The 15610-nt window shown below is 43.5% G+C and overlaps 1 protein-coding gene across 2 annotated transcripts in view; it reads left to right on the top strand.

Moving 5' to 3' along the window:
• Positions 1–15610, top strand: part of LOC139479822 (low-density lipoprotein receptor-like) — a 97418-nt gene that overhangs the window by 10383 nt on the left and 71425 nt on the right. The window contains exons 4-6 of one of the 2 annotated variants that reach the window (XM_071262710.1): positions 1048–1095; positions 3494–3613; positions 9732–9845. In XM_071262710.1, the coding sequence (XP_071118811.1) occupies positions 1048–1095; positions 3494–3613; positions 9732–9845 (282 nt within the window). The remainder of the gene's footprint in view (positions 1–1047; positions 1096–3493; positions 3614–9731; positions 9846–15610) is intronic. The other variant, XM_071262711.1, reaches the window with a different exon arrangement.

A 15610-nucleotide genomic window follows, 5' to 3' on the forward strand; every position in this document is an offset into this window, starting at 1 on the left:
TCAGTGTCGTAACATATTTTCTAAACAATAACCTCGGAAACATTTGCTATTGTTTTCAAGGGACAAGAGGTATTACGTTGACAGAATCATAGTGGTATACACGATAATTGTTTTACATTTTAACTGAATGGAATGGTATAAAACTCTTGTTGGCACACTATGTCTGCAACATATGCTGCATGGTTTAGAACTGAACGAACAATTCAGGCAGTGACACAATTGCTGGACGGAAAGGCATAAAACATGTTTTGTATATCTACAGTGGTAAAGTTATTCATATTTTTTAATGATTATTATTTTCAAAATTTTAGTTAGATTGTTGTAATATTATTTCCCAATAAACTAGATCAGTGTGGACATGAAGTTATTGTCAAAATTGAAACCCACGACGTTGTGAGTGCGTGGTATTTATATAACCTTGAATCACACTTCTCTTTGAGAGTGACCTCCCACGTGTGGAGTGTATGCATGTTTACTCCTGTGGCCCGACACGTCAATTATTCCAGCTGTACATACGTGATCATACCTCGCTACACGGAAACCGAGTCAACTTTTCCCTGTTGTCCCTGTGACAGAGTTGTGCCTCCCTTCGATCACTGACCCCGACTGACACGAATATGTTTAGTGTAATAAGTTAAAGGTAGGAATGTTTTATGAAATATTTTCATAAAGATTTCTGCATTTCGTACGTACACATATAATGTGTGAAACAAGAATGTGGTTTCTCTTACACATGTGTTTATATCTATCTAACAATTACTCATTTCGTCGAGTTCGCTTTCTTCGGTCGCTGTGGTCGAGCAAACAAAATATTGTTTAGTGGAATAATTTACAGTTAGGGGGGAAAAATGTAAAAACATATTTTCATAATTATGTATGTATTTCGCATATACACATATTATTACCCACGTCGGTGATAAAGATAAGGTTTCTCTTAAACGATATTTTATGTCTTTCCAACCAAATCATTCCCATGTAACTTTCTCAAAACAAAAACAATAAGAGACATATACGTGGACATCCCCTGACATGGGCTTGTGTTTGCAGGACAAGGACAGTCTACTACATCTCAGCCTCCGACAACCCCAGCGCCTGGTGAGTAGGACCAGCTGAAGGTCAAGGCCACGCGTGGACCAGTCATCTGAGCCACTACCATTCTTTGTGGTGACTCAGATAGTGACCTATGGTCGTGGGTTCGAATCCCGAATTACCATGTTTATGTTTGTTAGCACCTTACCAGAGCTATAGGGTTTAGCCAAGTTGGTAAATGTCTGGTAAATCACTTCGGACTTTGCTCCCACATGAAAATGACACGCCGTGATATAACCGAGATTCTCTTCAGAGTGGCGTAACAAACCCATAAAAGTAGAAATTACGAAATGTTAAACAATAATTAACCATGAACACCTTTACCCCACATCTGTATATTACCATGAACACCTTTACCCCACATCTGTATATTACCATGACATCGTTACCCCACATCTGTATATTACCATGAACACCTTTACCCCACATCTGTATATTACCATGACATCGTTACCCCACATCTGTATATTACCATGAACACCTTTACCCCACATCTGTATATTACCATGAACACCTTTACCCCACATCTGTATATTACCATGACATCGTTAGCCCATACCTGCATTTTACCTATATCGTTACCCCCTACCCCACATCTGTTTTTACCATTAACCCCAACTATAATCTGTATTTTACATTGAACACATCTAACACATTATCTGTATTTTACCAACAACACATTTACCCCATCAGTATTTTACAGTATTTTACCATTAATGCCTTTGCCATATTATCTGTATTTTACAATGAGGAGCTTCACCACATTATCTGTATTTTACAATGAGGAGCTTTACCCCACATCTGTATTTTACCATAAACATCATTAACCACATTATCTGTATTTTACCAACAACACCTTTACCCCATATCTGTATTTTACAGTCTTTTACCATTAATGCCTTTACCACATTATCTGTATCTTACAATTAACACCTTCACTACGTTATCTGTTTTTACAAACAAAACCTTTACCCCACATCTGTATTCTACCATGAACACCTTTACCGCATTATATGTATTTTACCAAGAATACCTTTACCACATCTGTATATTACCATGAACACCTTTACCACATTATCTGTTTTTACCAACAACACCTTTACCCCACATCTGTATTCTACGATGAACACCTTTACCGCATTATATGTATTTTACCAAGAATACCTTTACCACATCTGTATATTACCATGAACACCTTTACCACATTATCTGTTTTTACCAACAACACCTTTACCCCACATCTGTATTCTACCATGAACACCTTTTACCGCATTATATGTATTTTACCAGGAACACCTTTACCACATAAGCTCTATTTAACCACCTTTATCACATCTGTATTTTACCATTAACACCTTTACCACATTATCTGTATTTTACCAAGAACACCTTTACCCTACATCTGTATTTTACCACGAACACCTTCACTACGTTATCTGTTTTTTACAAACAAAACCTTTACCCAACATTTGTATTCTACCATGAACACTTTTACCGCGTTATATGTATTTTACCAAGAATACCTTTACCACATCTGTATATTACCATGAACACCTTTACCACATTATCTGTTTTTACCAACAACACCTTTACCCCACATCTGTATTCTACGATGAACACCTTTACCGCATTATATGTATTTTACCAAGAATACCTTTACCACATCTGTATATTACCATGAACACCTTTACCACATTATCTGTTTTTACCAACAACACCTTTACCCCACATCTGTATTCTACGATGAACACATTTACCGCATCATATGTATTTTACCGTGAACAACTCTACCACATCTTTATTGTACCACAAAAATCCTTTACCCCACATCTGTATTTTACCAGGAACACATTTACCCAACATCTGTATTTTACCAAGAACACCTTTACCCCACATTTGCACTTTACCTTTAACACCTTTACCACACATCTGTATTTTACCATGAACACATTTACCACATTATCTGTATTTATCCAAGAACACCTTTACCCCACATTTGTATTTTACCATGAACACCTTTATCACATTATCGACATTTTACCAGGAACACCTTTACCCCACATCTGTAGTTTACCAGTAACACATTTGCCACATCATCTGTATTTAACAATTAACACCTTTACCTCATTTGATTTTACCAGGAACACCTTTCCCACAATATCTGTATTTTACCACGAACACCTTTACCAGACATTTGTATTTTACCAATAACACCTGTATTTTACCATGTACACCTTTGCCACAATATCTGTAGTTTACCATGAACACCTTTCCCTCATATCTGTATTTTACCATAATACCTTTAACACATTCTCTGTATTTTAACATGACACCTTTACTCCACATCTGTAATTCACCACGAACACCTTTACCACATTATCTGTATTTTACCTTTGCGTTGAAGGTTGCAAGAAAAACTTCTTCCGTTGTTATTCCGGAGCCTGTATTCCCGAAAGGTGGCGCTGCGACATGGACGCCGACTGTGTTGATGGGTCGGACGAGCAGGGCTGTACTCCAGGTAGAAGTGCGTATTTGATATTGATGTAGTATTTGATGTAGTTTTATTTAACTTCGAATATGAATGGCATAATGTATATTGCCACAAGGAAACTTTGCTTCTGTTTTCTATGAACGTACAAGAATCGGCAGTTTTAACAAATCACAATCACTGTGGACCCACGTGACAATGTTATACAACTGAAAAATACTATAGTCAACAAAATTGAATTGTCCCACATATGGAATGATAAAAACCTTGATGTTGATGGGTAGCCTAATGGTTCAAGCGTTCGCTCGCCACACTGAAGGCCTGGGTTAGATTCCCCACGGGGGTACAATGTGTGAAGCCCATTTCTGCCGTCCCCCGCGGTGATATTGCTGGAATATTGCTAAAAGCGGCGTAAAACCATACTCACTCACTCACTCATCAAATAAACCTCCCCCAATACGACTGGGAACATAAGCTTCTTTGCAAGACGGCAAATAAACAAAGTCTCTTACTTCTTTGAAAAATGTACCTTGTTTGCATAGCAAAGGCCAGAAACTTGCCGAGTACCACTGAGGTACAACCAACGTACCCTTTGCTCTGTATTTGCGCATATGGCACAACACACGAGAGACCAGATACACTGGTGGTACTATCCAGTTCACCTCATTACTCCAATCTGAAGTAAAAGTATCCAGTACCTAGAATCGATTCTTGTTGTAGTAAGAAGCAAAACGATCTATTGAATGTGGTCCCCATGTTTCATCGAGTACATGAAAAACATAGTCTGCAACTGCCCAGTCATCTCTATCAGTGAGCTTGCTCAGAAAATCGGCTTGATCATTTTGTTCTCGAGGAATCCAGTCTACTTCCAAACGTAACCGCTAACCGCTAATACTGCACCTTGCAGTTCCAGCCTTGGAATTGTCAATGCAGGCTTTAGGGGGGACACGCACGTCTTTGCAGCCAGGAATGAACAAGTCACTTCATCCTGGTCAGGGTAAGATTTGTAGCGCATGTATGCACATGCTCCAAAGCTTTTCTCGGAGGCATCCGCTAACAGATGAACTTCAATGAGAGTGGATTGTGATGAAAAGCCCTGGTGATGCCTGCACAGGTTGAATGATGACAAGTCTTGAATTTCTTCCAGCCAGCCATTCCATCTTGATTGAATTTCTAGTGGCAAGTCATCATCCCAATCAAGACCTAGCTTCCATAAGTCTTGTATGAGACACTTTGCGCGAACTGTGTATGGAGCCAAATACCCACAAGGATCAAAGATGGAGCTCACCATGCTTATCACACCTCTCTTTGTTCTGGCACTGTTGTGAATTCTTGGATCAAACACAAAAGTGTCGGAGACAATATTCCATATTAGTCCAAGGGCTCTGATAGTGGATATTTCATTAAGATCAAGATTCTTTGAGCTAACAGCTCTTTCACTTTCAGGGATTGATTTCATCACAACTTCTGAATTCGAAATCCACTTGTGGAGGTGAAATCCACCCATTTTCATGAGGTATGTAATGTCTTGGATCAGCTGCACTGCAGTAGTTTCAGTCTCAACTGATTTCAAAAGATTATCAACATAGAAATCATTGAGGGCTGTATCAATCACTGACTGCTCAAATAGGTCAGCATTGTCCTTAGCTGTGAGCTTCACAGCGTAGTTTGCACAAGAGGATGAGTCAGCTGCTCCAAACACATGTACTTTCATCCTGTCCTGGAGGACCAGGAGTCTTATTCGGATTTCCATAGAAATCTGAGTGCTTCAGAGTCGTCCTTAGGGACCCCCACTTGATGGTACATACCTTCTATATCAGCAGCTATCGCAACTTCAAAAAGTCTGAATCGCTGGAGAATGCCAAACAAACTGTTGACGAGATCAGGACCAGTCATTAATTTGTCATTCAGAGATGTGCCCAAGTATGAAGCCGCAGCGTCGAACACAACTCTCACCTTCCCTGGCTTATTAGGATTCATCACACCGTGATGAGGTAAGTACCAGGTCTGACAAGACGAGTTGTCAATTTCTTGAGCCAAGAGTTTCTCTGCTTGATCCTTTGACACATAGTCGTTGAGAGTTTTGCTATAAAGAACACCAAATTCAGAGTCTCTCACAATGCGCTTGTATGATTTTTAGTCTTCTTTGAGCTGCTTTCAAGTTGTTTGGCAATGGTGATTTATCACGCCACAGCATGCCAATTTGATAGTGTCCTTCAATTAGTTGAGTCGTTGTTTCAAGGATGTATTGTGCCTTTTCATCTTCAGTTGAATAGGGCTTTGTATTGTTGTGTGAAATGCCAAAAGATTCTGTTTTCCAGAAGTCTTCAAGCTGATCACTCAAATGTTGATCACGAGTAATTGTGAGGTTAATTCTAGCTTGAGTTTCATGATACAGTTCATCATCACTGTGGGCTATTCCCATGACTGTCCACCCAAGCAGGGTTTTGACTGCAACGGGTTGATTTTCAAGTCCTTGGATCATGTCAAGTTGAAGGTGTGCTTCAGGGACATCAACACCAATCAACATGTTGACCTGGGTGGGTTCAATATCAGGCAATTGCAAGTCTTTGAGGTGTTCCCATTCATCACTGATGCGCTGAGGAAGGCAATCAAAGGCATTAGTATCAACTGCCCAAGCTTCTTTCAAATGGATTCTCTGTGCATCAAGATCACTAGCTGATTCAATGTCAAGTGATACCTTAAGGGAGTTTTCAGTTGAAACACTGTTGTATGTTTTAACCTTGAGCTTTCTTCTCTCTCCATGGAGACCTAAATCTTTTACCAGATCCCTATGAATAAGGGTGACATCACTTCCTGATTCTAACAAGGCAAAAGTCTTGATTATTCTGCCATTGGACCAAAAGCATGAACAGGAACAATCTGCAAATACACTTTTGCTCTGGATGACTGCAGTTTCTTATTATAAACCACCAGTGGCTCAGAAAAAACATTGTGCAGTAGTGTGTGATGTTTTTTACCACAATGTTTCTCTTGGCAAGTCACAGTAGAGAAACATTTGTTTGCTCAATGTGATGGTTTAAGACAGTTGAAGAACAAACTGTGATCGACAATTATGTCCCTTCTCTCAGATGCAGTCTGGTTTGCGAAAATAGGACACCTGTACAGGTAATGAGACTCACCACACAATGCACATGGTGCTTTTGCCTGTTTTGGTGTTGTATCTACATTGTCAATGATTGTTGGCGGTTTTGTTGATTGCTTTCTGACAATCCGCTTCTCTTGAGGCTTGGTGTACCGTGTGTCGTTCTTGCGACGTTTGTTGGTGTCTTCACGTGATGGCTCACTCAAAATCGGGATGGCATATGGGTTGAAGTCTGCTTCAACACGATCTCTCAACCAGTTCTGCAGATCAGTGAGGTTCGGGTCTCTGAAAGAAACAATGTTTCTAACGAACTCATTCCATCGGGTTACTTTGTCGATGGGAAGGCGCCTTGTAACTTTCAACACAATGTCAGAGCTGTTAAGGTCAGACAGGTAATTCAGTTGCTGCAATGTCGCAATACAGTCACGAACAGCAACATAGAGTCTACGCAATGCAGATGGATCATGACTAGGGACTTGTGCTCCTGAGGCCACGCTATCAATGAAAGCTCTGAATACTTTTATTCTATGACCGAATGAAGATTTTAGCTCCTTGAGTGCCAAAGCATAGTTTCTTCCACGGTAACCAAGTCCTTGAATAAGTCGCTTGGCTTCACCATCAACATGCGATTGAAGTATGTCCATGCGTCCGGTGTCTGTAATGGCAGGCCTGCAGTGTATCTGCACGTAAAATTGCTCAACAAATCGTGGCCAGGTAAGAGCTTCACCATTAAACACTGGCAAGTCGATCTCTGGTAGATCACGTTCACTTTCAAGTTTTATCAGTGTATGTGACAGATTCTCATGTGCATCCAGGAACACTGATGTGGTTTCTTGTCCGATGATTAATTCGTCTATCCACAAATCGATAGACTGCTGTTTCATGTGCACTTGTTCAAGTTTTGACTGTGGTAGTTGTTGTGTCATGGGTTCTTGGTAGAATGGCTTTGCATGAGGGTTAAAATGACTTGTGTGTTTTAAATCAGTCTGATCCAGCCACTGCTGTATGTACACTTTAGTGTCGTGTTTAGTTGCAAGCAGATCAGCTTGATTTTCATTGTCGTTCAGCATAGTTTGGTACATACGATGTTCAAGATCGGCCACTTCTTTAAGATGTCTTGCCTCTTGTCGCGCCTTTTCAGCTTGTAAGTCAGCAATTTGGGAAACTAGTTTTGCATTTTCCTCAGCATGAACAACTTTTAACTTTACTTGCTCACTTTTCATTGCTGCACTGTGTTCAGTAATTTGTGTGTTGAATGTGGAAGCAACTGATACACTTTTAACACTGGTTCGAGTTAAATACACTGCTATCTGGTGAATAACATCATTTGCCACATCAAATCTGTTATTAAACCACTCTTCTTCATACCGAGTTTGTTCAGTGTCAAGCGATTCAATATAACGTTTGTGCGCAATAGTGAACGATTTTATTGCCGCTTCTAACTGTTCAAGTGTTTGCCCGAGTTTTCGTTTGGAACGACCGGCTGTCATTTCACTTGAAGCTCTATTACACAAAGCAGTAACATGGGCTGCATGTCAACGACGGACATGCTTCAATTCATCCCTGTTTGTGGTCACAGAATCGTCGTCTGACATGGCGAACTACAATCTTCCAAAACACGTGTTTTGTCAATAGTGTTCAGTTTTCGATCACTGCATTACACACAGTTGGAAACTTTATGTTCGTGAGAGAACATTGGCGAACAGTCTCCCAACCTCCATCTGATGAGTCGGCAAGCTTAATCAGCTTAGTCCTACGCTCAATGCGCGAAACCTCCGCGCAAAGTAAATCTTGCAAATAGTCAAATTTTGAGTAAGAAATAGCAAATTTCATTTGTTTCAGATTTTCAAGGGTCTCTGAATTGAAATTATACTGAAGGCGGTGCCCTTCCCGTTTCCATACGAAATCTTTTTCAGTTTTGAGTTTCTGAATATCAGCCGCTGTTCGAGCCACGTTATCTTGTAAATTAACAAGTTTGTCTTCAACAGACCTGTCAACTTCTTCTCGACATGTAGATAACTGCTGTAGAATATTATCAAGTTTCTTGTTAATATCTTCAGATAGCTCCATAACAAAATTGCGATAGAACACGTTGCAAACTTAATAACGATATAAACAGACCGCACTGTAACGGCGACACCACAGGAGAGATTGAACTACCCGGGCTTTACAATTCCTATATATACCCCACACGGTAGCGCCCTCTACCGTGAATAACCTCCCTTTATATCTGGCTTTACCTTCAAGAGAAATCAATTTCAGTCTAATTCACTCTGTTCAACCGAATGAAATTTTCCATCATGACAACGCCCGACCCCATGTAGCCCGGACTGTTCAACAAGCACTTAGACAGAACAGCGTGAATGTGATCCCATGGACTGCTCGCTCTCCAGATCTTTCTCCAGTTGAACACATGTGGATGAAATGGACCGCTATCTCCGACGTTTACCACGTGCTCCGACTACAGACAGGAACTGAGAGACAGACTGGGGGAGATATGGGATGCCATCCCACAATACTGTGTTAGACCTTTGATCCGTTCAATGCGAAGGAGATTGATTGAAGGCAACCAAGCAGGAGGGGACACACACGCTACTGACGTGTGAATTGATAATTCTGTTCTTGCATCTTGATCACGTCATTTCTATGCTAGACCAGTGTCATTAAATGTGTAATGTTGTTTTCATGGTCCATTGTCCGTTTGAAAATATTACTTCCTTCAGATGTGTGCGTCTACTCTGGCCAGGTTCTTCTTTTATATCATGTCACAGCTACTTTTGTTACTGAGCATATTTATCGATCATTAGTAAATATCCTGCATTGAAAATAAACACTGTATTTTGTGAGCCTTGTGTTATTTCTCATACAGAATCTTTACCTATCCAAAAACACAAAAACATCGATGTTTTTTGTTTATCATATAAAGTCTGTGTTAAATTTTATATTCGAATCACATATTCTTATCTCTCACATATTGTCTCACAATGTACGCATATACTTGCTTGAATCGCTCCCTAACACGCTGCTTATGTTAAAACTGTCATCTAGACCCGCGCTGTGACGAGAGATCGTTCCGGTGTGGAAACTCAGCGTGTATTCCCGACAAGTGGCGATGTGACGGAGAACCAGATTGTTCCGATCACTCCGACGAATTACACTGTGGTGAGGACACAATGCGTTACATTGCACTGATCCTGTAGTCCGGCGTTTGGCCTGGTGTCACAGTAATGAATGAGTGAATGAGTGAGTTACGATTTAACGTCACGATTTAATCGGCAGTATTTCAGCGATATCGTGACGATAGAGTAATGAATTGCCTGGGTGTCATTTCACTGAATGGCATGGGTGACTGTAATGAACGGCTTGGGTGTCACTGTAGTGAATGGCCCGGCCGGCGCTGTAGTGAATGGCCCAGGGCAAACTATAGTGAATGGCCTGGGTGTCACTGTAGTCAATGGCCTGGGTGACGCTGTAGTGAATGGCATGAGTGTCACTGTAGTGAATTGCCTCTGTGTCACTGTAGTGAATGGCCAGGGTAAAAATGTAGTGAATGGTCTTGGGTGACACTGCCGTGAATGGCCTGGTTGACACTGTAGTTAATGGCCTGGGTGTCACTTCAGTGCCTGGCCTGGTTGACACTGCAGTGAACTGTTTTGATGTCACTGTAGTGAATTGTCTGGGTATCACGTCAGTGAATGGCCTGTGTGTCACTGTAGTGAATGGCCCGGAGGAAACTGTAGTGAATGGCCTGGGTGTCCTTTCAGTGAATGGCATGAGTGAGACTGTAGTGAATAGTCCGGGGTGTCACTCTAGTGAATGGCCTGGTTGACACTGTAATGAATGGCCTGGTTGTCACTGTAGTGAATTGTCTGGGTGCCACTTCATTCAATGTCATGGATGCCATTTCAGTGAATGTCATGGGTGTCACTGTAGTGAATGGCCTGGTTGTCACTATAGTGAATGGTCTGGGTGAAACTGTAGTAACTTGTCTGGGTGTCACTTCGGAGAATGGCCTGGTTGGCACTGTAGTGAATGGCCTAGGTGACACTGTAGTGAATAGCCTGTGTGTCACTTCAGTGAATGGCCTGGTTGGCACCGTAGTGAATGGCCTAGGTGACACTGTAGTGAATGGCCTGGGTGTCACTTCAGTGAAAGGCCTGGTTGGCACTTTAGTGAATGGCCTAGATGACGCTGTAGTGAATGGCCTAGATGACACGGTAGTGAATGGCCTGGGTGTCACTTCAGTGAATGGCCTGGTTGACACCGTAGTGAATGGCCTAGATAACACTGCAGTGAATGGCCTGGGTGTCACTTCAGTGAATGGCCTGGTTGACACCGTAGTGAATGGCCTGGGTGACACTGTAGTGAATGGCCTGGGTGTCACTTCAGTGAAAGGCCTGGTTGGCACTGTAGTGAATGGCCTAGATGACGCTGTAGTGAATGGCCTAGATGACACGGTAGTGAATGGCCTGGGTGTCACTTCAGTGAATGGCCTAGTTGGCACTGTAGTGAATAGCCTAGATAACACTGCAGTGAATGGCCTGGGTGTCACTTCAGTGAATGGCCTGGTTGGCACTGTAGTAAATGGCCTAGATGAAGCTGTAGGGAATGGCCTAGGTGACACTGTAGTGAATGGCCTGGGTGACACCGCAGTGAATGGCCTGGATAACACTGTAGTCAATGGCGTGGTTGTCACTTCATTCAATGTCACGGGTGTCATTTCATTGAATGGCATGGGTGACACTGTAGTGAATTGTCTGGGTGTCACTGTAGTGAATTGTCTGGTTAACACTTCAGTGAATGACCTGGCTGTCACTGTAGTGAATGGCCTGGGTGTCACTGTAGTAAATGGTCTGGGTGTCACTGTAGTGAATTGCCTGGGTGTCACTGACTGAATGGCCGGGGTGTCACTTCAGTTAATGGCCTGGGTGTCACTTCAGTGAATGGCCTGGTTGACACTGTAGTGAAAGGTCTGGGTGGTCACTGAAGTGAATTGTCTGGGTGCCACTTCATTCAATGTCATGGATGCCATTTCAGTGAATGTCATGGGTGTCACTGTAGTGAATGGCCTGGGTGTCACTTTAGTGAATGGCCTGGGTGTCACTTTAGTGAATGGCCTGGGTGACACTTTAGTGAATGTCCTGGGTGACACTTCAGTGAATGGCCTGGTTGGCACCGTAGTGAATGGCCTAGATAACACTGCAGTGAATGGCCTGGGTGTCACTTCAGTGAATGGCCTGGCTGGCACTGTAGTGAATGGCCTAGATGAAGCTGTAGGGAATGGCCTAGGTGACACTGTAGTGAATGGCCTGGGTGACACTGTAATCAATGGCGTGGTTGTCACTTCATTCAATGTCATGGTTGTCATTTCATTGAATGGCATTGGTGACACTGTAGTGAATTGTCTGGGTGTCACTGTAGTGAATTGTCTGGTTATCACTTCAGTGAATGACCTGGCTGTCACTGTAGTGAATGGCCTGGGTGTCACTGTAGTAAATGGTCTGGGTGTAACTTCAGTGAATAGCCTGGGTGTCACTTCAGTTAATGGCCTGGGTATCACTTCAGTGAATGGCCTGCTTGGCATTGTAGTGAATGGCCCGGTTGACGCTGTAGTGAATGGCCTGGGTGTCACTGTAGTGAATGGCTTGGTTGTCACTGTAGTGAATTGTCTGGACATCACGTCAGTGAATTCCCTGTGTGTCACTGTAGTGAGTGGCCCGGGTGACGCTGTAGTGAATGGCCTGTGTGTCACTGTAGTGATTGGCCCGGTGGAAACTGTCTTGAATGGCCTGGGTGTCACTTCAGTAAATTGTCTGGGTGACACTGTAGTGAATTGTCTGGGTGTCACTTCAGTGAATGGCCTGGGTGACACTGTAGTGATTAGCATAGGTGTCACTGAAGTGAATGGTCTGGGTGTCACTGTAGTGAATGGCCTGGGTGTCACTGTAGTGAATGGTCTGGGTGTCACTGAAGTGAATGGTCTGGGTGTCACTTCAGTGAATGGCCTGGTTGGCACTGTAGTAAATGGCCTAGATGAAGCTGTAGGGAATGGCCTAGGTGACACTGTAGTGAATGGCCTGGGTGACACCGCAGTGAATGGCCTGGATAACACTGTAGTCAATGGCGTGGTTGTCACTTCATTCAATGTCATGGGTGTCATTTCATTGAATGGCATGGGTGACACTGTAGTGAATTGTCTGGGTGTCACTGTAGTGAATTGTCTGGTTAACACTTCAGTGAATGACCTGGCTGTCACTGTAGTGAATGGCCTGGGTGTCACTGTAGTAAATGGTCTGGGTGTCACTGTAGTGAATTGCCTGGATGTCACTGACTGAATGGCCGGGGTGTCACTTCAGTTAATGGCCTGGGTGTCACTTCAGTAAATGGCCTGGTTGACACTGTAGTGAAAGGTCTGGGTGGTCACTGAAGTGAATTGTCTGGGTGCCACTTCATTCAATGTCATGGATGCCATTTCATTCAATGTCATGGATGCCATTTCAGTGAATGTCATGGGTGTCACTTTAGTGAATGGCCTGGGTGACACTTTAGTGAATGGCCTGGGTGACACTTCAGTGAATGGCCTGGTTGGCACCGTAGTGAATGGCCTAGATAACACTGCAGTGAATGGCCTGGGTGTCACTTCAGTGAATGGCCTGGCTGGCACTGTAGTGAATGGCCTAGATGAAGCTGTAGGGAATGGCCTAGGTGACACTGTAGTGAATGGCCTGGGTGACACTGTAATCAATGGCGTGGTTGTCACTTCATTCAATGTCATGGTTGTCATTTCATTGAATGGCATTGGTGACACTGTAGTGAATTGTCTGGGTGTCACTGTAGTGAATTGTCTCGTTATCACTTCAGTGAATGACCTGGCTGTCACTGTAGTGAATGGCCTGGGTGTCACTGTAGTAAATGGTCTGGGTGTAACTTCAGTGAATAGCCTGGGTGTCACTTCAGTTAATGGCCTGGGTATCACTTCAGTGAATGGCCTGCTTGGCATTGTAGTGAATGGCCCGGTTGACGCTGTAGTGAATGGCCTGGGTGTCACTGTAGTGAATGGCTTGGTTGTCACTTTAGTGAATTGTCTGGACATCACGTCAGTGAATTCCCTGTGTGTCACTGTAGTGAGTGGCCCGGGTGACGCTGTAGTGCATGGCCTGTGTGTCACTGTAGTGATTGGCCCGGTGGAAACTGTCTTGAATGGCCTGGGTGTCACTTCAGTAAATTGCCTGGGTGACACTGTAGTGAATTGTCTGGGTGTCACTTCAGTGAATGGCCTGGGTGACACTGTAGTGATTAGCATAGGTGTCACTGAAGTGAATGGTCTGGGTGTCACTGTAGTGAATGGCCTGGGTGTCACTGTAGTGAATGGTCTGGGTGTCACTGAAGTGAATGGTCTGGGTGTCACTTCAGTGAATTGCCTGGGTGACACTGTAGTGAATTGTCTGTTTGTAACTTCAGTGAATGACCTGGGTGACACTGCGGTGAATGGCCTGGGTGTCACTTCAGTGAATGGTCTGGGTGTCACTTTAGTGAATGACCTGGGTGTCACTGTAGGGAATGGCCTGAGAGTCACTGTAGTATATTGTCTGGTGTCACTTCAGTGAATGGCCTAGATGACACTGTAGTGAATGGCCCGGGTGACGCTGTAGTGAATGGACCTGGTGACACTGTAGTGAATGGCCTGAGAGTCACTGTAGTATATTGTCTGGGTGTCACTTCAGTGAATGGCCTGGTTGACACTGTAGTGACTGGCCTGGGTGACACTGTAGGGAATCGTCTAGGTGTAGCTCTAGTGAATCGTCTTGGTGTCACAGAAATGAATGGCCTGGGTGTCACTTCAGTGAGAGGCCTTGGTGTCAATGTAATGAATGACCTGGGTGTCACTTCAGTGAATGACCTGGGTGACACTGCAGTGAATGACCTGGGTGACACTGTAGTCAATGGCTTGGATGTCACTGTAGTGAATTGTCTGAGTGTCACGTTAGTGAATTGACTGTATGACGCTGTAGTGAATGCCCCGGGTGACACTTCATTGAATGGCATGGTTGTCACTGTAGTCAATGGTCTGGGTGCTACTTCCTTCAATGGCCTAGGTGTCACTTCAGTGAATGGCCTAGTGAATAGATAGTCTTGGTGTAGCTCTAGTGAATCGTCTTGGTGTCACAGTAATGAATGGCCTGGGTGTCACTTCAGTGAGTGGACTTGGTGTCAATGTAATGAATGGCCTTGTTGACACTGTAGTGAATTTCCTGGTTGACAATGTGGTGAATGGCCTAAGTGACACTGTAGTAAATCGTCTAGGTGTTGCTGTAGTGAGTGGACTGGCTGACACTGTAGTGAATGGCCTGGGTGACACTGCATTGAATGGCTTGGGTGTCATTTCAGTGAATGGCCTTGGTGTAACTGTAGTCAATGGCCTAGGTGTCACTTCAGTCAATGGCCTGGGTGCCACTTCCTTCAATGGCCTAGGTGTCACTTCAGTGAATGGCTTGGGTGTCACTTCAGTCAATGGCCTTGGTGTCACTTCAGTCAATGGCCTAGGCGTCCACTTCAGTGAATGTCATGGGTGTCACTGTAGTGGATGACCCGGGTGACACTGTAGTGAATAGCCTGGGCGACACTGCAGTGAATGACCTGGGTGACACTTTAGTCACTGTAGTGAATTGTCTGAGTGTCACTTTAGTGAATTGACTGTATGACGCTGTAGTGAATGGCCCGGTGAAACTTCAGTGAATGGCATGGTTGTCACTGTAGTCAATGGTCTGGGTGCCACTTCCTTCAATGGCATGGGTGTCACTTCAGTGAATGGCCTCTGTGGCACGGGTGTCAAAGAAATGAATGGCCTGGATGTCGGTGTAATTAATTGCCTGGGTGTCACGGGAATGAATGGGAACACACTAATTACAGACAACCTTTTGTGGTAA

Source organism: Haliotis cracherodii, unplaced genomic scaffold (genome assembly GCF_022045235.1).
Source record: "Haliotis cracherodii isolate W230 unplaced genomic scaffold, xgHalCrac1.p SCAF_4, whole genome shotgun sequence".
NCBI classification, from domain to species: Eukaryota; Metazoa; Mollusca; class Gastropoda; order Lepetellida; family Haliotidae; genus Haliotis; species Haliotis cracherodii.